General features: G+C 50.1%; 1 protein-coding gene across 1 annotated transcript in view; it reads right to left on the bottom strand.

Annotated features, from left to right (window-relative positions):
• PLCG2 (phospholipase C gamma 2) overlaps nucleotides 1-26924 on the bottom strand; it is a 152042-nt gene extending 125118 nt beyond the window's left edge. Inside the window, 2 exon segments of the mRNA XM_036834873.1 lie at nucleotides 21289-21526; nucleotides 26835-26924. Of these exon segments, the coding sequence (XP_036690768.1) occupies nucleotides 21289-21481 (193 nt within the window). The 5' untranslated portion in view covers nucleotides 21482-21526; nucleotides 26835-26924.
• Nucleotides 26925-27211: the final 287 nt, after the last annotated feature.

Below are 27211 nucleotides of genomic sequence, written 5' to 3'. Positions count from 1 at the left end.
GTAAGAAGTCCAACTACTACGAGACCACCGTGCTGTGAGAAAGCCCAAGCTAGCCACGTGGAGGGAGGGAGGTAGACAGACAGACTGACTGCAGGAGGACCAGACACGACCGGAGGGCCTCCTTGGGACTTCCAGCCCCGCCAGTAGCCGACTACATCCAGGTGAAGCCTTCCAGTCAAGCCCCAGGAGGACAGAACCACACCCAGCCGAGCCCTGCCCAAATTCCTGACCCACAGAACTGTGTCAAGGCCCTGTGTTCTGATATGGTTTGTTATACAGCAAAAGAGAATTGAAACACCATCCCCAAACTGGCTTCCAGGCCTGCGGGATGGGGAGGCAGAGGGCGTATCGCCTTCCCAGGAGACTGACACCAGGAAAGGTCTTCCCCTGTGTGAGTCCCGGACCCTGGGTAAGCAAAGCCATCCCCTACTGATGACACTGCCAACAAAAGCACTCAATTAACACTGGGCTAAAGGCTTCACAAAGCTGCCTCTGGTCTGCACGCCAACTCACAAGGCAGGTACCATCACTGCACCCATCTGACAGATGCAGACACTGAAGCAGGAAGTCACACACAGACACAGTAGCAGAGCCAGGACTCAAGCCCAGGCTTGTCCAACTCCAACACTGCTGTTACACATGATGTGGCCTCCCGCAGCCCATCAACCGCCCCAGGGTCACCCCAGGAAGTGCACACTCGCAGCCCTCTGGGACACAGGTCAGACTTGGCCTTGAGCCACAAAGCACAGCCACTGGGACCAGAAAGGCCACAGTTAGATCAGTTTGGCTGCTGTTTCCTGGGCTCCTATCAGGTATGAAACCTCCCGTGGTCCCTCAAAGAACGTGTCAGAACTTATCTTCATTTCCATTACAAAGGCAGTTGTGTGTGGATTCTACCAATGTTTGCCGGATCCCCCAAATAATAATGTCCGTGAAATTAAAGACCATGTCTATTTCGATCAGAACTCAACAGTTCCCTGCCCTTGGTAAATAATCAGTAAGTAGTTATTAAATGAATAAATAATGGGAGGAATGAATTCAGCAATGATGAATAAAAGCAAAGAGACAGGGACTTACCCGGCGGCACAGTGGTTAAGCATCTACCTGCCAATGCAGGGGACACGGGTTCGAGCCCTAGTCCAGAAAGATCCCACATGCCACAGAGCAACCAAGCCCGTGCGCCACAACTACTGAGCCCACGAGCCACAGCTACCGAGCCCACGTGCGGCAACTACTGGAGCCCACGCGCCTAGAGCCCGTGCTCCACAACAAGAGAAGCCACCGCCATGAGAAGCCCACGCACCGCAACGAAGACCCAATGCAGCCAAAACTAAATAAATAAATTTAAAAAAAAAAAAGTAAAGAGACAACCAGTTCGTTGGCGGCCTCTCTTCCTGACCAGCCTTTGAGAGCCACAGCTGAGAAGTGTTCTCCCAACCTCAGTTCCCAAAAGGCTTTCACGACCTTACAGTAGAAGAGGCTAATTCTAAGGAAACAGACCTTCTTCCCTCTCAGACTTGAGGTCTGGTACCTCCTGGGGCTGTGGAAAGAGCAGGCAGAAGGTTCTAGAAAGCAGGACGTGGGGATGAGTTTCTCGCTGAGACTTCCAATGGGTGGCTTTGGTGGCAGGAGACGCTCTCTCAAGCCCAGGGAAGAAGCCAGACACGCGCTCCCACCCGTCCTCTGGCCTCTGCAGACCCTCTTCTAGAATTCATGTCACTGGTTCAAGTGGGGGGCCCCAAGACCAAAGCAGAGCCAGTCTTACCCCTGGATTGACATATACAGTCAGTTCTCACCTTTCACAGCAGTTACATTCTGTGAAGTCACTGTAAACACTGAATAGGCAAATATGGAACCATTGCTCCTCGGGAGGAATACAAGGTTAGGTTTCTGCTAGCCTCTGGTCGCTGATCAATTGAGGAAAACAACATTTTCCTCAATTGATGAACACAAAACCTTGTTTTATATGTGTTTGTTTAATGACACCTTATTTAACATATATTGTTGATTCCTTAACACTGAACTCACAGCCAGCAGCAATGTAACTCACGCCTGAACAAAGCTTATGTAACACCTGTTATTTTCTCCATAAGGCACAGCACAGCCTTCTTGCGCTTCATAGAAACACTAGACAGCCGTCGGGGGCCCTTTAAATGACAAAATCACACCCAAAAGGCACAAAAGTGAGGAAAACGTGGCGCCGACTAGCCTGTTACACTATGAGAGCTGAAACAAGCATGCAGCCAGCTCGGAAGGCACACCTCGGGCAACTCCAATGTTCACGGCTCTAGGAACTCCCTGGCGGTCCAGTGGCTGGGACTTGCACTTCCACTGCCGAGCGCCCAGGTTCAATCCCTGGCTGGGAAACTAGGATCCCGCAAGCTGAGAGGCGCGGCCAAAAACAAACAAACAAAAAACAAAAAAAAGTTCACGGCTCTACGCATGCGCACAGACGACTACAGAAGCCACGAGGTTTGGTACAGGGATTACAAATAAGTTTTAGCGAGTAAGCAAATTTGGAAAGGTGGAATCCACGAGTGAGGACCAAGGGTAGACGCTGAGGGAAACTGGCACTCTCGTAGGGCTGCTGGGCTGGGGCTGCTCATGGCTACACGATCTGCTCTATAGCGAGGCCTGTCTCTGAAAGGAGAGAACAAGGGCGAAAAGCAAGGACCGGCAGCAAGGTGAGCAAAGGATGAGAGAGGCAGTTTCCGTTTCTGCTCCCAAGGCCCCAGCTCCTTGGATCTGGTGAGTTACAGAGCATTCTTCTCAGCCACATATTCCAGTATATTCTCTCTTTTGCTTAAGCTGGTTTCTGACCCCCGCAGCCCAAAGATTCCAACTTGTGTTCGGGGCAGTGGGAACTGGGCAGGAGATACACTCTCTCTAAAGTGAGGACAGAGGTGACACAGAAGACTGGGCAATTGGCAGCAAGAGGGGAAAGGCACATGCATATGTACACACACACACACACACACACACACACACGTGCTCCCCAGTCTGCAAGCTGACCAGTGCCACCCGGGATGCAGGGCACCCCCAGGAGAAGGTTCTACTGACTCTACCAAATAATTTGCAGAAACACAGCTGGAAGTGGACATTCAGGCCCCGGGGATCAGGTGTCACACCTAAATCTAGAACAGATGCCCAGGCAGATGGCAAAGCCAACAGACACGCACAATGCCACATTTTCAGTCGCTGTGGGAAAATAAAGCCACCGGACCTCATGAAGCAGGATGCAGATTTGGCCTCATGATCATCACAGCAGCTGCCACATGGAGAACACCTTTGTTGCTTGGGGAAGAAGGAAGAGTATGGGGATCACAAAGGAAGTGGGTAATGCAAAAAGGGGAAGTAGGTATATTCTAGAAGTGCACTGTCCGATACAGTAGCTATTGGCCAGATATGGCTCGTGAGCACTTGGAACTGAATTGGTCTAAACTGAGATGTTCTGTAGGTATAAGACACACTAGATTTTGAAGACTCAGACCAAAAACAAGAATGTAAAAATCTCATTAATAATTATATTGTGGGGACTTCCCTGGTGGCACAGTGGTTAAGAATCCGCCTGCCAATGCGGGGGACATGGGTTCAAGCCCTGTTCTGGGAAGATCTCACATGCCACGGAGCAACTAAACCCATGCGCCACAACTACTGAGCCTGCACTCTAGAGCCCACGAGCCACAACTACTGAGCCCGCGTGCCACAACTTCTGAAGCCTGCACGCCTACAGCCCGTGCTCCGCAACAAGAGAAGCCACCACAATGAGAAGCCCATGCACTGCAATGAAGAGTAGCCCCCGCTCGCCACAACTACAGAAAGCCCACGCACAGCAACAAAGACCCAACACAGCCAAAAATTAAAAAAAAAAAAAATTATATTGTGTACATATTGAAATAATACTTTGGATATGCTGAGTTACATAACATATATTATTAATTTCACCTCTTTCTTTTTTTAATGTCGTGACTAGAATATTTGAAACTATGCATGTACCTGGCATTGGTGGCTCTCATTATATTTCTTTTAGACAGGGCTGGTCTAGAAGTACCCTACCTTGGCTACAGCAGAATGGAGAGGCAGGTGGGTGGGCAGTGTGGTGGGATGGGGGAAAGAGCAAGTGAGGTCTCTGTTCAGATCTTTTGCCCATTTTTAATTGGGTTGTTTGTTTTCTTATTGTTGAGTTTTAGGGATTCTTTGTATATTCTGGATACAAGTCCTTTATTAGTCATGTTGTGCAAACATTTTCTCCCAGTCTATGCCTTGTCTTTCCAATCTCTCAACCTAAAGTTTTTATAGCACATAGTGATTGGGGAAATCTGACCTTATTAGTTCCTCTAAAAGCCTTGGTAACCTTTGGTTGACTTGCCTAACTCACTTAACTCACCAGTAATAGGGCATAACTCACAGGTTTATTGTGATGACTGGAGACTATACATGAATATCCATACACATGATCACATGGGTACATATGTGCTTATAAGACCCAGCATGATGCTGACTCATGGCACATGCTCAATAAATGCAATAATTACTCTGCCTTCAAGGTGTTCCTGTCCTCTTGTCGGCAGTGCCTCCCAGTTCCCCCCCAACTCCCCTTAGAGGGTAGCTGGCAGCCAAATGGCAGGCAGAGGGGCTCAAGCAGACAGTTAAGAAGGGAGGAGGCATTTCCAGGGCTCTGTGAAAAGATTCACCAAGTATGGACACCCTGGGGACAAGGCATTAAATCTTGAAGTGATGGAAAATCTGTGCCACACCTCAGCCACTGCATCCAAGTGAACTTGAACATTTACTAAGGAAAGTGAGATGAGCCAGCCCATTCAAAAAATGGTCCTGGGACTTCCCTGGTGGCTCAATGGTTAAGAATCTGCCTGCCAATGCAGGGGACACAGGTTCGAGCCCTGGTCCGGGAAGATCCCACATGCCGTGGAGCAACTAAGCCCGTGTGCCACAACTACTGAGCTTGCACTCTAGAGCCCATGAGCCACAACTACTGAAGCCTGCGCGCTTAGAGCCCGTGCTCCTCAACAAGAGAAGCCACAGCAATGAGAAGCCCACGCACCGCAACGAAGAGTAGAAGAGTAACCCCCGCTGGCCGCATCTAGAGAAAGACCGCACGAAGAAATGAAGACCCAACACAGCCAAAAAATTAATTAAAAAATTAATTTAAAAAAAAAAGATTAAAAAAATAATAAATAAATAAAAATAAAATAGAACAATGGGACTTCCCTGGTGGTGCAGTGGTTAAGAATCTGCCGGCCAACGCAAGGAACATGGGTTTCAGCCCTGGTCCGGGAAGATCGCACATGCCTCGGAGCAACTAAGCCCATGCACCACAACTACTGAAGCCCGTGCCTAAAGCTTGTGCTCCGCAACAAAAAAAGCCACCGCAATGTGAAGCCCGCACACCGCAATGAGGAGTAGCGCGTGCTCGCCGCAACTGGAGAAAGCCCGTGCACGGCAACGAAGACCCAAAGCAGCCAAAAATAATAAATAAATAAATAAATAAATAAATTTAAAATAAATAAATAAAATAGAACAATGAGCCAAAAGGAATATGCAAATCAGAACCACAATGAGATATGGTTCCCTCCCACCAGGATGGCTAACATCAAGACAGATAGACAAGGGACTTCCCTGGTGGTCCAGGGGCTAAGACTCCCAGCTCCCAATGCAGGGGGCCAGGGTTCAATCCCTTGTCAGGTAACTAGATCCCACATGCTGCAACTAAGAGTTCACATGCCGCAACTAAAGATCCTGCATGCCACAAATAAGACCCGGCGCAACCAAATAAATAAATAAATATTTTGGAGAAGAAAAAGACAGACAAGAACAAGTGCTAGTGAGGATGTGGAGAAACCGGAACCCTTATACACTGCTGGCGGGAATGTGAAATAGTACAGCCGCTTTGGAAAACAGCCTGGCAGATCTTCAAACAAGTAAACAGAGTTACATGTGACCTGGCAAAACCACTCTTAGGCATACACCCGACAGAATGAAAATATATTCACACAAAAACATGTACACAAATGTTCACAACAGCATCATCCACAATAGCCAAAAAGTGGAAACAACCCAAATGTCCATCAAGCGATGAACAAAATATGGTCTATCCTCACAATGGAATATCCTTCAACCATAAAAAGGAGTGAGTACTGATGCATGCCACAGTGTGGATGCCCACAGACAACAGTATACTAAATGAAAGTAATCAGGTGCCAAAGGGTAGAGGGTCCATTTAAATGAAATGCCCAGAATAGGCAAATCTATAGACAGAGAAAGTAGTTCCTCCTCAAAAAAAAAAGAAAAAAAAGTGGTAGATCATGGTGGAAGATATTCACTCAACAGCACACACTTATTGAGCACCTACTGATAGCACTGGTGCCAGAAGCTGTAAGTACAGAGACCAACAAGACACCCCCCACCTTAAGGAACTAGAGTCCAGTCTTTTCATTCCAGACCCAACTCTGGTCGGCAACTCTGCATAGCCATACATTTTTGGAACCAACTTCAAAATGGAAGATCATCCAGAGCCTTATTCTCGAGCAAGGAAAATGACACCCAACTCACATCCCAGCAGAGAGCCTGTCCTAGTAAAACGCATGAGCTGAGCAATCAGAATGACTGCAACTAAATCCCCACTGTTACCCCTGGAAAGTTCCTCAGCTTCCCTCCGCATCAAATTTCTCCTATCAACTTTCTGGGGTTACTGTGAGGCCCCTTCAGCAGCCTCGGCCCACAGCACGGGCTCCTAAGTTTTCTACCACCATCCAAAGTGGTCCTGTTGATGTCACAGCGAGACCCACAGCCTTCAGCCAACAGGGGAATCAAGCTGCTAGATTCACGGCCTGGGAAAGAATAAATGCAAACCAGGAGGAGAAGGACGCCCAAACAACACTCACAAGACCCTTCATTTGCCTGTGAATTTCATATCTGTAAAAGATGTGAGAGCCCACGGACATCCAGATCCTGGTAAGGGTGGTAGGTGGGCATACAAGTCGGTGAAGCTTTCCTGGGGACAGCTGAACTCTAGGCCCAGAGCCCTCGACACAGCCTTCCTTCCTCCCAGAAATTCTTCTAGAAATTTATCCTAAGGAAATTAACAGGGATGTGCCTACGAGTTAGATATGAAAATGTTCCCGGGATCACTGTTTGACATGGCAAAATAACAAACTACATAATATACAAAAATAGAAGTTTGGTAAAAAATAAAAATATACATAAATAAAAATTATGAAATAAGGTAGAGGGACTTCCCTGGTGGTCCAGTGGTAAAGAATCCACCTTCTAATGCAGGAGACATGGGTTTGATCCCTGGTCAGGGAACTAAGATCCCACATGCTGCAGGGCAACTAAGCCCTCACGCCACAACTACTGAGCTTGTGCGCCTCAACTAGAGAACCCACACGCCGCTAACTACAGAGCTCACGTGCCCTGGAGCCTGTGCCACAACTACAGAGAGAAAACCCGTGAGTCGCAACTAGAGAGAAGCCTGCATGCCACAAATGGAGAGAAACCCGAGCAGACCACGCACCATAACAAAAAGATCCTGCACGCCTCAAAGATCCTGTGTGCTGCGACTAAGACCCGACGCAGCCAAAAAAAAAAATAAGGAAAATAAATAAATAAAATAAAAGCTATTTTTTAAAAAAGGTAGAAAAATATATCCATTTAAAACAAAATGGAAGGCATATACTTGGACTGGAAAGATGTTCACAACTGGAAACCACCTAAATATCCATAAGCTAAAGGACAGGTGCATCTATCAAGGTGTACTCATGTAGTAACAGCTATGGGCGGTTCAAATAAAGCTACTGATATTATGTGGGTACCTCACAAATAATATACTATTATAAATTGCAGACTAAAATTTTTGAAATAAATGTAAAAAATATGCATGGGAATGACAATTATCAAAGCATGATACTGGTTTCTCCAGGGAAGGAGGGGTATACCTGAGGACTTACCTGTAATATTTAATTTCTTAAAAACAAACAAAAAAGATCCAAAGCATATACTATGATGTGTCTATGTTGATTAGGAGGGTGTATTCATTTCCTATTGCTGCTGTGTAACAAATTACCACCAACTTAGTGCCACAATTTATTATCTTACGGTTCTGGAGGTCAGAAGTCAAATATGGGTCTCACTGGGCTACAATCGAGGTGTCAACAGGGCTCCCTTCCTTCTGGGGGTGCCAGGGGAGAGTCCGTTTCCTTGCCTTTCCAGCTTCTAGAGGCTGCCTGCATCCCTTGGCTCATGGACCCCTTCCAACTTCAAAGCACTGACTTCATCACTCTGACCTCTGCTTCTGACATCACGTGTCCTCCTCTGACTCTGACCCTCCTCCCTCCCTTTCTTTTTTTTCTTTTTTAAAAATTTTATTATTATTTGTTTTTGGCTGCGTTGGGTCTCTGTGACTGCGCACGGGCTTTCTCTAGTTGCGGCGAGCAGGGGCTACTCTTCGTCCTGGTGTGTGGGTTTCTCATTGCGGTGGCTTCTCTTGTTGTGGAGCACAGGCTCTACGAGCGTGGGCTCAGTAGTTGTGGCGCACGGGCTTAGTTGCTCCGCGGCATGTGGGATCTTCCTGGATCAGGGATTGAACCCGTGTCCCCTGCATTGGCAGGCGGATTCTTAACCACTGGGCCAGCAGGGAATTCCCTCCCTTTCACTCATAAGGACCCTTATGATGACACTGGGTCCACCCAGATAATCCAGAATAATCTCCTCATCTCAAAATCCTTAACTTAATCACATCTCCAAAGAGCCTTTTGCCACATAGGGCAAGAGTCACAGGTTCTGAGGATTAGGATTCGAATACTGGGCTGGGGGGCGGGGTAGTTTATCCACAGAATATATAGAAATAATAATAATAATAATAGCAGTAGTGGTAGTAATAGCAGCAGCTAACTCTTACTGAGTGCTCTGAGCTATTTGTGAGGCCCTATCCCAAAGTGTGCTACAGTTAGCTCTCCTAATCCTCATGAGAATGTGGTGAGGAAGGCATTACTATTACCCCATTTTATAGATGGGAAAATGAGAAGCTAAAAAACTTGTCCATGGTCACAAACATTGTAAGTGACAGAGCCAAGATCTGAACCCAGGCAGTCAGACCCTAGAGGACATGCTCTTAAGTACACAGGCGTTTGTCATCTTTGTCTCTACACCAATCTCAACATTTTAAATAACTCATAAAGAGAAGAAGGTGGTCACAATATAGCACAAAATGAAAAACGCATATTACTAAAGAGTATTATTAAAGGATTATGTTTTGTAAAAATGTAACTATGTCTTGCAAAAGAAAAAAATCTGGAAGGGTTACACCAAGTGTGAACACGCATCCCTCTGGGTGGGTAGGGCGGGGCGAAGAGTTCGTAATCCTCACCGGTCAAAGTGAAAAATCTTTCTACTAATGGACACATGTGACTTCTTCAAGAAGAACAAAGTAAGAGCCGTTTAATTAGGGGAAATAAAACCACGTCAGAGGGGCCTTGCTGGGAGCTGTCTTCAACAGGAGATGGGTGTAACTTCCACCATCGGCCACCCCAGCTCAGGCCCTTCTTGCCTCCCCAGGGACATCAGTCCTCCCCCCGCCAGGTCCCTGCTCCCACCAGCAGAGGCTGGCAGCAGGCCAGGAGTGGCTGGCGTGGCCAGGTGTGGCAGGCAAGTGACACCTGGCCGGTGAGATCCAATCGCACCGAGAAGCTGAAGCGGGAAGACCCCAGCGGGCCCCCAGTCCTGAGGCGTGTCTGCCCCTGTGAGTCCTGGAGACCTCCTCCTGCCGCATCGCTCTCGACTGTGCGGTGCTGACTCCAACTCCGCTAGTTTCCATTCTCCTGATCAGCAAGTTCCCAGGCTTTTCCTTCTCAGAACAGAATCCTTCACACACAGACACTGTACCCCTCAAAACTCACTCCCAACCATGGCCGCCGGCACACCTCGTGTAAGGTGAAAGCCTCTTACAGCTTCTCCCTTCTGTGCCAGGAGTGTGGAAGAGGCCCTCCTGCTCTAAACTGCCATCAGCACCGATTCTGTTTACGAAACTTCACCGCTGCCCTGCGGACACTCCTCCTCCAAGTCCAGGCCTCCCTGGACTTGCGGAGGGAGAAAGGCAAGGAGCTGGGCTGCCCGCCGACAGCCAGGCTCAAACCCAAGGGGCCTTAACCCCGTAGGACCCCTACCCACACGCGTCAGGAGGGGCCAGCCTCTACATGGGTGGGCTACACGACGGCCGCCCCCAGTGCCCCCAGGCACACACAGATGCGGCGCACACAAGCTCTATCAGGTACATACCACGCGTGTCAGATGCACTTACAGATGTAATCCTTACTACCATCCTACAGGGTAGCCCGGCCATTAGTTACCCATCTCACACATGAGAAAACTGAGGCAAGCACAGGCCCAGGCCAGAACCATCAAGTGTGGTTAACGGAGTTGTCACAGAGCTGTCCTATCTTATCCCCAGACACCGCCGCCTCTGGGGAGAGAGAAGGGGACAGAGGCTGAGAGGGCAGCCAGGTGTGGCTTCCCGGATCCGTCTGCTGACCACGTCTCTGAGAAGCACCCACTTCAGGTCAGGTGTGGGCCAGGTGCTGGGGTTCCTCCCTGGTGATCAGAGCCAGCGGGTCCCGGCCCCCCGGAGCTCACAGTGTGTGGGGTGACAGTCACCGAGGGCCTGGCTCTGGGGTCAGGCACTCAGGGGGCAGGAAAAGTCAACACCAGGATCTCTGGTTTCAACCTCAAGGTGCACAGCACCTAGGTCTCTTCCAAGGCAAAACAAGACGTGTCACTTCGCCCACCTGATATGGGAAAATGTTCCTTTACAGCGAAGACGGCCGGGGGTAGGGGTGAGGGTGGGCTGGGGAGGGTGGAGGGGGAGACAGATTATTTTCCTTCCTACAGGATTCACCAGGGGATGCCTTTTAACAGCTCCCTCCCCTAGTCAGACATGCATAAGAGATCCAACCTGCACCCACTGTTGGGGACCCTCTAATTGCGTGAAGCGGGAACACATATGCCTCCCAGGGCTTGGCACTACAGCACAGATGCTCCCCGTGCCGGGCCTCTGGCTTCTCGGAGCAGATGTGTCCACATTCCAGCTGCCCCTCTCTCCTGTCCTCTCCTCCCCAACAGCCAGATGGACTTCTGGGCTGGGACACCGAGATCCCCAAAAGCCAGACCAAGAGAGAGTCCTGTCTACACCTCCACAGCCGTGGGAGTACAGGAAACTGGATGAACCACAACTAACCAGACATGCACAGGGTCCTCCAAAGGGGAGCCTTGGTTACCTGCAGGAGAGAATTCGAGGGATGTACTTCCAAGAGACGGGCGGGAAGCCTGAGCCATGGTAACAAGAGCAAACCTCACACAGCGCTTCCTCTACCTTTCTAAGTGATTTACCTTCAGGAGCTCATCTGATCCTCCTGAAGACCCCATAAGGTGAGTACTGTCATTCTTCCCATTTTACAGGTGAGGAAACAGAGGCACAGAGAGGGAAGTCTCTCGCCCAAGCCACAGACTTGGGACTCAAACCCAAGCAGGCTGGCTCCAGTCCCCACGTTTAACCAGCACACAACACTGCCTCTCACACCCTCACAGCCAAGACCAGTGCAGCCAGGAAATGAGATGACACTTGGAATAAAGCAAGGGCTCTTAAATTCCTTTACAACAAACTCCAGCTTGTCCGTATTCTCTGCGGCCACGTGGATACATCAGTCGCTGGGTTCAGCTCCCTGCCCCTCGGGCTCCTTTGAAAGGGGACTGTGTTAGTCTGCTAGGGACGCTGTAGCAAAACACCCCCAACTGGGTGGCTTCAACAACAGAAATGTACTGTCTCACAGTTCAGATCAAGGTGTTGGCAGGGGTGGTTCCTTCTGCGGCTGTGAGAGGGAATCGGTTCCCTGATTCCCTCCCGGCTTCCCGTGAGGTCGGCAACCCGCAGTGTTCCCGAGCTTACACAGGCATCGTCGTGTGTGTGTGTGTGTGTGTGTGTGTGTGTGTCCTCTTCTTATAAGGACACCAGTCATACGGGATTAGGGGCCCATTCTGTGCCAGCATGACCTCATCTTAACTAATTACATCTGCAAAGACCCTATTTCCAAATAAGGTCGCCTTCTGAGGTCCTGGGGATTAGGGCTTCAACACGTGAATTTGGAAGGGAGACACAATTCACCCATGACAGGGACCCATCTCTGCCCAGAGTCCAGAAGAAGCCAGGCCATGTTCTCTATCAGGAGACCCGTCTAACCCACCCTCCACACCAAAGCTGACCGGAGAGGACGCTGGTCTCAAAGGCAGCCAATCCCCGAGCACTGGCTCAGAAGACCCAGCCAATCAGAGGCATCCATCGTTGGGAGGCTGGGACCCAAAGCCTTCGCTGATGGGGCTACACAGTCAAAGTGGAGAGCTTTGCTGGGGAGGGTCTAGCCATGACTATGAGGAAACCTAAGACGGCTGGCAAAGCCCATCTATGGAGAGACGTCACCACCGGCAGCTCTTGTCACAGATGGGATGGGAGGGTCCTCAGTGCCATCACCTCCCCTTCCCAGGAGGCCCAGTGCAAAGGCTCTTCATTTCCCTGAATTCCTGCAAGAATCCCTAAATCCCTACAATCATTCTATTCTCTAGCCATCAGTGGGGCTCCTACAGCCACCTCTGCATCTTCCAAAATCAGGGGCTGTGGAAGAGCCTGGGGGACGCCTGACAAGGCCCTTTCCCATTCTCCCTGGCACACAACTGGGCCAGGTTTCCCAGCATCCTTTGTAGCCAGTCACATGCCAAGTTCTGGTCAATGGAAGATGGGAGGGAAGAGGCACATCGGTTCCAGAAATGACCCCTAAAACCTCCTAAGCCATCCTCCACTCTTCCTCTTCCGCCACATGCTGGCCGAAGAGAAGATCCTGCAGTGGCCTCAGATGCCTTGGGGGACAGTGGTGCCACCAGACAGCAGAGCCCCACCCCCCAATCCCACTAGACCATGACCTGAGTGAGAAACTTGCATGAGATCAAGAAATCATCTGTCACTGCTGTTAGTCTACCCTGACTAATACAGATAATACACTTATTGCTGTGCCCTCTGCCCAGAATGCTCTCTCCTTTGAGCTTCTCATGGCTCCCTTATCACCTTTCAAGTCTCAGCTCAAATGTCACCTCCATGGAAATGCTCCCCTGAGGCCCGCCCTCCTAAAACAGTGCTCTTCACCGGTTACTCTTTGTCAAGGCACCCTGCTTCTTCCTTTCCTAGCACCCAACACAATCCAGAATGACTGAATGATTAGCCTGGCTTTTTCTGCCTTTCCCGTGACACTGTGAGCTCCCCTGGGGGTCCACACTGTCCCCAGTGACGAGCCCCATACCCGACACACACCAAGTCCTCTGAGTGTTTGCTAAATCAACAGAGGGCTGAATTCTAATCACACCAAGTGATCGTCATCCAGGACAGAAGACAGCCCTTGAATAACCAGAAACCAATTCCTCCACTGACCAGCGTACAGGCAGGTCTCCATCAATGTCAGGAATAAAAACAAGAGCTCTATTTCTCACACCAGCAGGCTCCGCCGTAGGGAATCCGTACCCCGGAAGAGGAGGAGGACAACCCATGTGGGTGCAGGAAAGAAACAAGGATTTCATTACATACATGCAAGTTCTCATATTCATGTCGTCCTTTCCACAAGGCCGTTTCCCTTTGCGTCTGATGCGGACAAGAGCAGCAGATGCTTGAGCGCCTACCTCCTCTGTGCCCAGCGCTGCTGAAAGCAGGTTACATGTATTACTGCATTTAATCCTCACAGGAGCCTTAGGAGACAGGTTCTTTTACTATTCTCATTTTACAGACATGGAAATGAGGCACAAAGAGGTGACGTGAATGGGCCAAGGTCACCCTCCAGTGAAGAGGCAGGGCTGGGATCTGAAGCCAGGCACTCGGGCTCCAGAGCCTGTGCTGTTACCATAACTGCACATCTATAATCAAAAATTGTATTACACACACACACACACACACACAAAATGGAATATTACTCAACCATAAGAATGAAATAACGCCGTGTGTAACAAGACAGACAGACCTAGAGATTATCATACTAAGTGAAGTGAGCCAAACAGAGAAACACAAATACCATATGATATTACTTATACGTGGAATCTAAAAAAAAAAAAAAAATGATACAAATGATCTTATATACAAAACAGAAACAAACTCACAGACACAGAAAACAAACTTATGGTTACCAAAGGGGAAAAGGGGCAGGGGACAAATTAGAAGTTTGGGATTAACATATATACACTACTATATATAAAAGAGATAACCAACAAGGACCTACTCTATAGCACAGGGAACGATACTCAGTACTTCGTAATAAACTATAAGAGAAAAGAATCTGAAAAAGAAGAGATATGTGTATATGTATAACTGAGCCACTTTTCCGTACACCTGAAACTAACACAACATTGTAAATCAACTATACTTCAATTAAAAAAGAAAAAAAATTCTTTAAAAAGAAAAATAAGTTTGTACACACTGGGGGCATTGGTGGAATCTTATTTCTGATGGGACACTTGACTGACAGAGCTTGGGAACCACTTTCAGACAATGGATTTCTTCTTAGACGGAAGATGCCAGTGGAAAAAAAAACCCATCTATTTCTCCATCGTTTGAAAAACACTTTGTTAAAATAAGAACTTGGTAAAATACTTTTTTTAAAAAAGATGGGTAAGAAGCTCAAGGCTGGACTTCAGAAGAAGCCAGGATACAGGACGAGCCCATTTCAGCACTCCTGGCTGTATCCGCACTTGTCCCCACTGTGGGGTCTCCAGCAGGCATGTCTGGCTTCCCGCTAACCAGGCACCTCTCGAGTCTCCTTGCCCTGGCACCTCAGCACCAGGCAGAGCGTGTCCTCTGCGCGAATAAGGAACCGGTGCCTTCGCTCTTGTTGTAACGAAATCTGAACGAAGCTGTCACTCTTAGGTCCCCAGCAGGGTGCTTCTCTATCCCATACAGGACTCAGACATGTCTGACATCACGTAAGAGGAGACAGCAACACAGAGCAGAAGACTTGAGACTCTGAAGGCAGGTTGAACGAATGCAAAGTGTAGTTCTGCCCCTTCCTGACTGTGTAGCCTTGGGCATGTCACCTAGTCTCCCCAGGACTCGGTCTCCTCGTAATAAAGTGGGGATGATCCCTGCTTCCTGGTCACAGGGTCACAGGCAAGCCGAGAACCTAATACCAGGGAAACAGAACAGCTCCTATTTGTGAGAACCCCCCATTCACGGGCAGCCACCACTTGCCAAGAATAAGCAGACGGAGAAAACACGCGTAAGCAGAAGTGAAAACTTGAGGATAAAGGGCCCATTCAGTCGAGATGGACATGGTCCACGCCCTCAAAGGCGGCTCATTGCACAGCCGGCCCCATCCACACGCCACAAACAGCTGGCACCACATTGGCTCCTGAGACGCATTCCAGACCGCCCTCCCCAATGGACAAGATGCAAGAGGACCCCAAAGGTTCAACTCAGAAAGGTCCCCAAGCGGGCTCCTTTCCAGCTGGAGTCTGCGCAGCTGGTGCCCCTGGAAAAAAAGAAAAACCAGAGAGGCAGCGCTTCCCGGCATGAGCTCCCTCCCGACATCCAGAGACTCTCAGGAGCCAGTGCAGGAAGGAATCCAGGGCGCCACCTTGCCCGTCAGCCTTGGAAAGTAAACGGGAGAATGACAGCCAAGAGGTGAGTGTCTGGTTGGAGACCATCGTCTTTATTAGAAGCCAGGGCTTGGGACTCCCACCCATTAAAATATGTACCTTTTATATACAGGTAAAACATGTACATATAAAAAAGTACATAAGGACTTTCCTGGTGGCGCAGTGGTTAAGAATCCGCCTGCCAATGCAGGGGACACAGGTTTGATCCCTGGTCCGGGAAGATCCCACATGCCGCGGAGCAACTAAGCCCGTGCACCACAACTACTGAGCCCGCGCGCCACAACTACTGAAGCTCGCATGCCTAGACCCCGTGCTCCCCAACAAGAGAAGCCACCACAATGAGAAGCCCGCACCCTGCAATGAAGAGTAGCCTCTGCTCGCCACGACTAAAGAAAGTCCGCATGCAGCACTGAAGAACCAACGCAGCCAAAAATAAATACATTTATTAAAAAATAATTTAAAAAATAAAAAAGGACATATAAAAAGATCCATTTGATTCTCACCCTTATCTTATTGGTAGGGACTATTATCATTTCACTTGACCAACAGGGAAACAGGCACAGAGAGGTCAAACAACCTGCCTTGGATCACGCAGCACCTAGTATTTGGTCAAGCGGGGAGTTGAGCTACAAGTCTGGATCCAGAGTCTGTCTGTTCTCATGGTCACTTGGCTCCAAGGTGGCTGCCGTCAACTTTTTCCCGCCCTGGACATGCAGGCCTCGCCCTCCCCAAGAGGAGATTCCCCATGCTTTGAACCTGAGCTGGCCCTGGTGACCTGAGCACGTGACTTTCTGGGACTTCTCGGGCTAAGTCATAAGAAGCCCAGCAGCTTTGGCCTGGGACTCTTGGAACACGCACCCAGGGGGGACACCAGGCACCATGTAAGAAGTCCAGCTACCCTGGGACTGCCACACAGCAGGTGCTCAGCCAACATTTCCAGCTGAGCCCAGGCTTCCAGCCATCACCACCACAGCACCAGACATGGGAGTCAAGATTCTGGAACCTTCCAGACCAGGTGACATGCCAGTTGAGTGCCACCTCAGTCCAGGCCACAAAGAGTAGAAGAACTGTCCAGCTAAGCCCTGTCCAAATCACTGACCCACAAATCTACTCACTTGCATCCAGTGGCACCTACTGACCCCACTTCAGGGCAGGCGTCCTGCTGGCCACCTGACAGGCCCCTCCCTTAACTCTCCACACAAGCAGCTCCTCTGCTATGAGGCCTCCCCCCATTCCCTACCACCCCCCATCCCCACTGAGGGGGACAAGAGCCTTCCTTCCTCGCCAAGTACCCAGCGCAGACCCGCACTGCGTACCGACCACACGATCCTGCAATGCCCAGTTGCTGCACCTGTTCCCTCCAGGGCAGGGACTCCATCCTTCCTCCTCTCTCTTAGCAGAATCTAGCACCCAATATGACAGCAAATATGGGCTGAACACATGACATAGCTCCGTCATGACGGGGTCCAAAGAGAAACCCGAATATACCCAGTGACATTTTACGGTTCTAAGCAAAGCAAATGCGTGACCTTAGACAAGGGCTTCTTAACCTTGGCACACTGACACTTTACACGGGATAATTTTTTTTTGGCGGGGCGGGGACTGTCCTGTGCATTGTAAGGTGTTTAGCAGCACCCCTGGCCTCAATCCACTAGATGCCAGAAGCCCCCCCAAATAATCACAACTAAACGTATCTCCAGGCATTGCCAAATGCCCCTGAATGGGTGGGGACGGGATTGCCCCGGCTGAGAACCACTCACTGCTTTGCACAGTGGGACCCATGGGTGTCTACCTTCACCCAGGCCTGCAAGGGGTGTTGTGACCCCTGTCCAAAGGTCACAGGCTGCTTGCCAATTACCCGAGGACCACACGCTCGTGCTCCCTCCTGTTTGCCTGCCCCTTGCAGACGCCACAGTAACCTGGAGGCTCCCGCTAACTAGAATCCCTGAAGCAACACTACAGCTCTGGGGGTCCCCCCAGGACTCCCCTATGTCAGGAGGCTGAAAATGCGGTCCTGAGAGTCCCCATCTAGGGCCCAAAGGCCTAGTCTTTCTAAGTGGTCAGGGGAGCACCTTTTCTAAGCTCTTTACTCCCAAATTGGGTTTTCTGTCGCTTTACAAACACTACTGACACAGCCATATCACACAGGCTTGCCAGCGCACGTTCAAAAGTGCAAACGTGTTCACATCATCCCTCTTCTGAAAACACTTCGGTGGATCCCTGCTGCTCTCCAGAAAAAGTCCAAACACCTAAGCAAGACTCTGCTGCCCCGGACAAGCTGGATGCCACGTGTCATCAACAACCAATGGCAAAAATAACAGCAGCAGTTGCCACTGGTCCAGGGCTTACCCTGTGCTGTTCACCACGTTCGACCCTCTGATGTATCGACTCATTTACTCATTCCCAGCTGTAACCGTGTGCATGGATACCAATATTACTCCCATTCTGCAGATAAGAGAATCAGATCTCAGAAAGTGGATATAACTTGCCCTGCAGTCACATGGCAAAGTCACTCAACAAATGTGCTGGAAGTCAAGCTCCACGCTGCTTGTACCTAATCAAACAATGTAGGCTCCACGAGGACTGGAGTCTAATGTAATTCCTGCTGTATCTCCAGGACCTAGAATAGTGCCTGGGACAGCAGGCATTCAAATATAGATGGATGGATGTAAGGAAGGATGGGTGGAAGAAAGGAAGGAGGGAAGGAAGGAAGGATGGAGGGAAGGAAGGATGGAGGGAAGGAAGAAAGGATGGAGGGAGGGAAGGAAGGGTGGATGGACTGATGGAAGGATGGAGGGAGGGAGGGAGGGAGTCGCTAGAGCAGTACCTACCAAACCTGGCTAGCTACCAGGATCACCTGGGGAGCCTATTAAAATACTGAATCCCAACCAACCTGGTGAATGACAGTCGTCCTCAGCCACTCCAAGGAGGAGGAGGAACTGCTTTTAGTTAATGAGTGGGGAGAACTATAGGGTGTGGATTTCAAGAGCCAAAATCCTGTCTCACACCCATCAGAACTTTCAGGAGAAAGTTCCAGTAGGCTGTATCTTTAAATGCCCCCCCCCAGGTGTTTCCGATGTTCAGCCTCCAGAAGAGAAGGGACCAGCCATCCACCCTCAGTGCAGGACACCTGTATTTACCACCCGTGCCCTTTCGTCCCCAGGCAGGCCCCCCAACCCCGCCCCAGCTGCGACAGGTTTCTGGGCCACCTGAGAGGCGGAATGTGGCCAATGCAAACAAAACTGGGAGGAGAGTTTGCTGCCTCCAGACATGGGCACTTTCAAAGCGGGGCTTCTGGCTCTGTGCCACTGGAGGCCTGCTCGGCTCCAAAGCCAGGAGAAACCTTTTGGAAAGCTACTTAATCTCACTCATGATAAAAGACATCAAACGAAGAACTACACCGAGCTATCAGAGACCACCTGTGAACGGCCAAGTTCGGAACCCCATGGCAGGGTGGATGAGGGTGTGGGGAACGGGAGGTACCCTCAACACCTCGTGGGCCTCTGTGGGATGTTGTCCAACTGTCCTTTAAAAGTTAAAATAGCCTGTACCCTTTAACTCAGAAATAACACATACAGGAAGCTGTCCTTCAGGTAAACACAATACGTGTGCATGAAAGCATAATGCAAGGATAACCCTCACACACAGTTGGTGGGAATGTAAAATGGTGCGACAACTTGGAAAATAGTCTGGCAGTTCCTAAAATGATTAACAAAGTTACCATATTGACCTAGGAGCAATGCTCCTCCTAGACAGATACCCAGGAGAAATGAAAACGCACAGCCATACAAAAAATCATTCATGAATGCTCGTAGCACCAGCATTCATAATGGCCAAAAAGTGTAAACAACCCAAATGTCCATCAACAAATGAATGGATCAACAAACTGTGGAGTATCTACACAATGGAATATTACTCAGCCACGTAAAGGAATGAAGTATTGAGACACACCACAACGTGGATGAACCTTGAAAACACTGGAAAGCATTGTGTTAAGTAAAAGAAGCCAGTCACAAAAGGCCATATACTATATGGTTCCTTTTAGAGGAAATGTCCAGAACAGGGAAATCAATAGAGATAGAAAGGAGATTAATGATTGCTTAGGGCAGGAGAAGTGGATGAGGAACAGAGGGATGGCTAAAAGGTACAGGGTTTCTTTTTGGGGTGATGAAAATTGTGGTAGTGGTTGCACGTATCTGAATATACTGAACTGTTCATTTTATTTTATTTTTTTTTTGAACTGTTCATTTTAAATGGATGAATTATATGGTATGTGAATTATATCTCCATAAATCTGTTACCAAAAAAATTTTTAAAAAAAAGAAGAATCCAAGTATAGTCACTGCAGCTAAGAGCAAAAGACTGGAAAAACCCAAAGTGTCCACTTCTAGGGGTTAAACTGTTATACTGTAGCCAGAATACTACGTGGCCACGAAAGAAAACAGCAGCTCAATACGCTGATAATAAAGCACCTCCAAGATAACTGTTAAATTAAAAAAAGAAATCAAAGTGCAGAAGTGTATGTAGTAGGTACCCATTCATGTAAGAAACACAATGCACACATCACACAAGCATAGAATACTTCTGGAAGACCAAAGAACTTGGTCATGAGCTTGCCTCTGGAGCATGACGTGGGCTGGGGAAGAGACATTTATTTATGAATCGTCTCATTTTCCCCCAAGTGTACATTTTAATTGCTCAATTAAAAAGTAGCCAATAAGGGGCTTCCCTGGTGGCGCAGTGGTTGAGAATCTGCCTGCCAATGCAGGGGACACGGGTTCGAGCCCTGGTCTGGGAGGATCCCACATGCCGCGGAGCAACTGGGCCCGTGAGCCACAATTACTGAGCCTGCGCGTCTGGAGCCTGTGCTCCGCAACAAGAGAGGCCGCGATAGTGAGAGGCCCGCGCACCGCGATGAAGAGTGGCCCCCGCTTGCCACAACTGGAGAAAGCCCTCGCACAGAAATGAAGACCCAACACAGCCATAAATAAATAAATAAAATTAAAAAAAAAAAAAGTAGCCAATAAAAAAGTCAAATTAAAGCAAGTCTCTGCAACTGAAAATTGCTTAAGTCTCCTAACTCTGTTTGTTAAAAACAGTCTTAGAAACTTTAGGAACTGAGCCAACTGCCGAATGTACAGAGGATGGGGAGAAGAAGATACCTCCACCTGGACCAGAACTTTACTTGCGAGCTACAGAACATTCAGCAATGCACTCTGTCCACCTGGAGCTAAAGCACGGGCCTCTCACTCTGCTCGTCTGGCTACCAAGCTATGAGTTTCCACAAGCTCTGGCCAGTTAGCCCTCAAAGGGCAGGCGGCTTGACCATCAACTCGAACCAGATGGTCCCCGATGCTGTGAGACAGGGAGGCCAGCCCAGCCCTGCCATCCCAGGTGCGCTGTCTGGATGTCACTTCCAAGTTGGCCCACGCGGGCTTCTGTTCCTTCACCTGCTGCTTCCTGGCTAACTTCCCCCACCTGCTCTAAACCCATTCAGAGACCCAGACAGAGCGGCCTCGCTTTCACTTTCAGAAGGTATCAAACCAGCAACAACTGCCGTGACCACTGGCCTGGGCAGGAAGGTGAGAAGGTACTCACGGAAGCCCTCGATCTTATCGGCCGTCTTGCTCCAGGCCACCTGCTGGGTCTCCATGATCACCTGGACAGTCCTCCGCTCCGGGGTGGACTTACGGAAGCTGAACACCGTCATCACCGTGCCCAGCTCCAGGGCCCTCTTGATCTGACTCTTCTCGTACTCCGGAAGGGCGTCCACGTTGACCGCGGTGCTCATGGTCGCCCGCTCCGGGGGGAGGCAAGGAGCGAGGGAACGAGGAGGCTGGAAGGGCGGAATAAAGGCGGGAACTGGTTTTAGTTAACTGAGCGGGATTTGGCTTAGACTTCAAGAGCCAAAATCCTGTCTCATGCCCATCGGGATGAGTTTGGGGGAGAAGGTTCTAGTGGCAGAGACTCGCCGGCCGCTCAGAGAGCCCGGGCAGGACACACAGAGGTTTAAATGGAAGTGAGGTGTGGGTGGAGCCCTCGACCTCGGGGACCCAACCACTATCCCGGCTTTAAAAAACCAAATCACGCCAGCCTGGCCGTCACCACTCCTTCCCCACATACTCTGAAGCTGTGGAACATTTGAATAGCCAAAGCAGCCCAGACTGACTCCTGTCCCCACCCCTGACACCCTGCCAAGAGATTTCCAACCATCCCTTTACTTCCCGAGTGAAGTTGGGAACAGGAAAAAAAAAAAAAAAAAAACCTTCCGAATGTGTCCATGGAACTGGGGCAAAAAGGGCAGAAAACAGCAGGGCCCAGCAGCCTCACGTTCAAATCCTGGTGTAGGTTCCCACTGACCGTGTGGACCTGGGCAGGCTGCGTGACCTCCGTGAGCCCCAGTTTCATCGGGACAGTTAGGAAGCCACCTGTGAAGCACCTGGTGTGCAGCTCAGCATCCAGGGGGTGTCCCTGGCGATCCCTCATCCTCCTGCACAGCTGGCGTTTCCCAGAGAGGTGTTTGCACCCCAAATCTCAGAGCCTTCCTTGCCTGGTTTCTCTCACACCCACCTCCAATCCACAGGCAAACCCAGAATCCAGTCAGTCTCACTGCTTCACTGGTCCCTCCAAGGATCTTATACTTGGGTCATTCTGATCGCCTGCTAACTGGTCTCCCTGCTTCCACTCCAGCCCCTACAGTCAACTCTCAGACCAGGAACCAAAAGGATGCTTTAAGAACAAGAGTGAAATCATGTTGCTCCCTAAGCCCCTGCTCTGCAAAAACCCTCCCCCCAGTCTGCCTCCCAAATGTCCAAAGACTCACTGCCCCTCACTCAGAAGGGACTTAACTTCAGGCTTGCAGACTGCAGCCCCTACCCCAAGTCACTTACACCCGCAGGCTGAATTGCCACCCTTGTAAAGGGGAAGATGACAGATTAAAGAACCTCCAAAGGTTCTTGTAAGGATTGAACCAGATAACATATCTCAGCCCGTAAAACAAAGATGCAAAGTCAATGCTCCTCAGATTTAGCTCCTGCTACTGTCACCATGCACTGTTCCCTGTATCGTTCTTACCTCCTCCCCTCCTCCAAATCCCTGTAGGCTCCCACAGTTGCTACTCTGTAGAGAAACCGGTGTTCAGCCAGCGCTGTCTGGGCCTCCACACTGGCTCAGCCTCCCCACAGCCTCTTTGCCAAGTTGCTCAAAATCAGGGCCTCAGTTTCCCCAGCTGTATAATGGGGATAACAATACCACCCTCGAGGGGCTCTGGAAGGACTAGACGCCACAATGTATGTACAGCCCCCAGCATCTAGCAGGGCCTCTGATAATATTAATCAGTCAGCTAGCTGGTCAAGATATTAATCAAAGGTCAACTCTATGACAGACATGGAGGGTGGACTTGTATGCAAATGAGGGGTGCAGGGAGTGGTCCAGGCCCTGTCCTTTGCTCCCTCATTCCTCCACCTCACACCCACAGCCAAAGGCACCTCCCAGGTATGCTGACAGCCCAGCGATAAAGTCATGAATTACACCTGCTCTCCACCCATTTGGAAAGAGACCAGTCAGCTCAATGATTCTGCAGTAGCAGAGACATGGGGGTGGGGGTAATAAAGGGAGTAGCAAGAGGGGGTCCCCAACTTAGTCTGGGGTAAGGCTGGGAACTGACAGTGCTCATAGGAAGCTTCTGGGGGAAGGCGGCGTCTGACTCCAAGCTTTAAAAAAGATGAAGCGGGAGGGAACAGTGTTCTAGTCAGAGGAACAGGCTTAAGCAAAGGCCCGGCAGCAGGACTACAGGGTGTGCCAAGAACTCTGCCTGACCTGAGCCTCCTGCCTCACCGCCCTCGAATCCAGGTCAGGGGATGAAAAAGGTGCCTCAGGCCAGTCTCATCCTGGTAAATTAGCTGCTTATTGGCCCTCCCCAGGTGCCTGCACCTGCCATATCTCGTTCATCTCATTTATTTCAATGAGAAACACCAGAGGTGAAAACTCAAGTCCTGGGAGGTGAAATCATGTGATCAAGGTCACACAGACGCATGGTGACACCAGGCTCGGAACCCCGGTCTGAATCCCATGCCCCTGCTCCTTCAGCACCTGCCTTCTGGAATCCAGAATCTGGTGGCAGGATCTGGTCAGACAGTAACTAACTTGGCAGAGAGGTCAAAGGACTTGTCCAAGGTCACACAGCTGGAAAGTGTCAGAACCAGGATTTGGACCAGGTCCCAGCCATACACCTCCTGAGTTCCCCACTCCCAGGGCTCAAGGCCCACGTGTAGCAGGGCACAAATAGGAAACACACAACCCCTCACAACACCACCACGTAAACCAGCCAACCGGGAAGCACCAGGGCCCTCAGTTCTTTCGGCCTCTGGGAGGGCCTTGGACTTAACCTTCCCAGGATTCTGGTTACTTCCCACTTACAAGCCCAGTGGATTGGTTCAACCATAAACATCAAGTCTCTCATGTCCTTCCCCAAGAACTGGGAAGACATCCCCATGGCCACAAGATCCTTGGAGTCAACCACCAAAATCCACCAGCTCCCAACTCAGGCTTCCCGAGTTCAGTGCTTCAGCAACTAAGGCAAGGAGGCCTCCAAGGCCCTGACCCCGGGGGAGGGCACTAGCCATCACAGGCAATCTCTATTTTGCTTCTGTTTTCAAAAAAAAAAAAAAAAAAAAGAAAGAAATAGCCTTGAAATCCCTTGTTTGTTCCTGTTTCTCATCCTCCCTGGGTAACTTTATAAAAGTGACTTACGGTGTCAATACAAATGTGGCTGAGATTCAACAAGATTCTACTTTTCATGTCCTTCTATTCGAAATAAACTTCTGGGAAAGATAAATATCATATGATACTGCTTATATGTGGAATCTAAAAAGAATGGTACTAATGAACTTATTTACAAAACAGAAATAGTCACAGATGTAGAAAACAAACTCATGGTTACCGGGGGTGGGGGGGGAAAGGGAGGGGGGATAAATTAGGAGATTGGGATTGACATATACACACTACACTATATATAAAATAAATAACTAATAAGGACTTACTGTATAGCACAGGGAACTCTCCTCATTACTCTGTAATGACCTATATGGGAAAAGAATCTAAAAAAGAGTGGATATATGTATATGTGTAACTGATTCACTTTGCTGTACAGCAGAAACACAACATTTTAAATCAACTATACTCCAATAAAAAATAAAAAATAAAATATAAACTTCCGGGATACAAGGACCCAGAACCAGGAAACAGGGGAGTTCTCTTCAGTGCTCTCTGCACACGTTAGAGAAGTACAGAATTTCATACAAAATCCCACGAAACAATTCTGTTAAGACTTTGACAGAGGTATCCCTGAGAGGTAACAGCCTATCCTACAGCTCGAGGGATGTTACTGCTGCATCTCACACCCACCCTGCAGCAACAGAGCGATACATATTTTCACTGGAGGAACCAAGCAGTGTCAGCTGCGGCAGGTAGGAACGTGCATTACTTCAACTTGTTTTTTTTTTTTTTTTTTTTCAGGGCAACCTGTGAGCACCTACTAAAATGTAAAACATGCATATGCTTTGATCCAGTGCTGTGCAGAAACATGCACAAAAATATTCACAGAAGCATCATTTGTGATAGAAAGAGAAAAAAAAAACAATTCAACTGCTCACGAATGGGGGGGGTCCCTTAAATGATGGGACACACACATTAAAGAATGCTCAGTAGCTATTGGAAAGAATGAGGAAGATTTACACGCAATTTGATCTGGAAAGATTCGTGAGGCGGATGAAAAAAGAGTTGCAAACTAATAAGCATAAATATAATTACATTTTTTAAAAGGCTGTCTGCTTATAAGTCCAGGAGGAGTGGTTACTTTTGGAGAGTGGGAGAAGGTAAAGGGTCTGACCTGACTTTTGACTGATTTAAGTGCCCACATAATGGATGAGCTTTTCTGCTTTGTGTTTTTAAGTGTTTTCTAAATGAAGACGTGCTTTCAAAAATTTCCTCACCCGGAATTTTCCATCAACTTCACTCAGCCAAAGGGCTCTTTACGGGGGTCCTGGCTTGGCCTCTTCCAGAGGAGTTTCACAAGCTCCAGGTAGAGGGAGGGGGAGGGCTTCAGCATGATTAGGCCATTTCAGCATCAAGGAAACCTGCAGCAAGGATCGTCCTGAGCTGGTACACACGGGGCGTTCACAGCTTTGTAATAGGGGTGACTGCCTGAGGCGGCCAGGGACCCCTAAATTAAGACTCCCTGCAAGACTGTAGCTAAGGATGATGGCCCGAGCCCCAACGCAGGGCCCCGAAGCACAGGGTGAACAAGTGGCAGATAAGCCCCAGTTCTCCACACAGCCCTGGAATGGAGGCCTGGGTGGCCCAAGTACCCAGGGGAAGAAACTGAGGCTCAGAGATTCTTCAACTTGCCCGAGGTTACACAGCTGGAACCGAAATTCGAATTACACTGACTGACAAGGCCACCTGTTTCCCATGCGCCTGCCACCACCCTCCATACTTTCTCACTCTAGTTCAAGATCAGGGTGCTAAAAGAGCCCCTCCCGGGCCCCCTCTGGAATCCAGGCGCCAAGCGCCCCGCGCCCCCCCCCCGTCGAAACGGGACACATCTTTCCCTCGAATTCTTCCGCTATGGGGGTAACGACCTCTTTGGGATTCCACAACATAACCAGGAAAACGCAGAGACGCACATAATGATGCATACAACTATTGCGGGGGGAGACGGAATCTTGGATCCCCCGAAAGCTCTATTTCTCAGGGCGAAGGGCTGCGCCTGGAGGCAACAAGCCCTGGGCACAGAGGTGGTCAGGAGACACGCCCGCCCCCCAGCCGCCGGAGCCTACACCACCAGCGCTCGCGCGAACCCCAGACCGCAAGCCGCGCCGCTTCCTCCGGGCTCCCATTCAAAGCCGGACGGACCCAGGACACCAACCGACGAAGTGGCGCCGGCCCAGAGTGAGGAAGTAGCCGGCGACGGAGCCCGGACCCCCGCCGTCACCGCCCCGGCCCCGGGCACAGCGGGCGGGGGCCCCGACGGCGTGCCCCACCCCTGCCAGCGCGGGCAGCGCCCGGGCGCAGGTCCCCCCTGGACGCCGCTCCCCGAGCGCGGGTCCCGCGGGCGTGCGCTCCCACCCGGCCGGGCCGCTCACCTGGCCGCGCCCCCGCTGCGGGTCCCGGCTCTGGGGTCCCGCGCGCAGCCGCCCGCCGTCCTGGCTGTGGGCACTCCCTGCCGCGCACGCCCTCCGACGCGGGCGCCGTTACTTCTGCTTCGGCCGCGGCCGCGCGCCACGTGACTCCTCCGGGGCCGCCCCCCGCGCCCCGGCCCGCCCCACCCCCGGCCCGCCGCTCAGAGCACCCCCGGCGCCGCGTCCTCCCTGGGGGCGGACCAGGCCTGGGACCCCGCCTCCGCGGGCCGAGAAAGAAACTGAGGCAGCGGGAGGGGATCGACCTGCCCCTCCTCACTTGCAAGGTGGAGAGAAAACTTCCAGATAGACTAGCTTTTATGGAGCTCCTACTGCACACACGT

Source organism: Balaenoptera musculus, chromosome 19 (genome assembly GCF_009873245.2).
Source record: "Balaenoptera musculus isolate JJ_BM4_2016_0621 chromosome 19, mBalMus1.pri.v3, whole genome shotgun sequence".
Classification (NCBI taxonomy): Eukaryota; Metazoa; Chordata; class Mammalia; order Artiodactyla; family Balaenopteridae; genus Balaenoptera; species Balaenoptera musculus.
The sequence above is the reverse complement of the archived record's forward strand: the minus strand, read 5'-3'. Positions and strand labels throughout refer to the sequence as shown.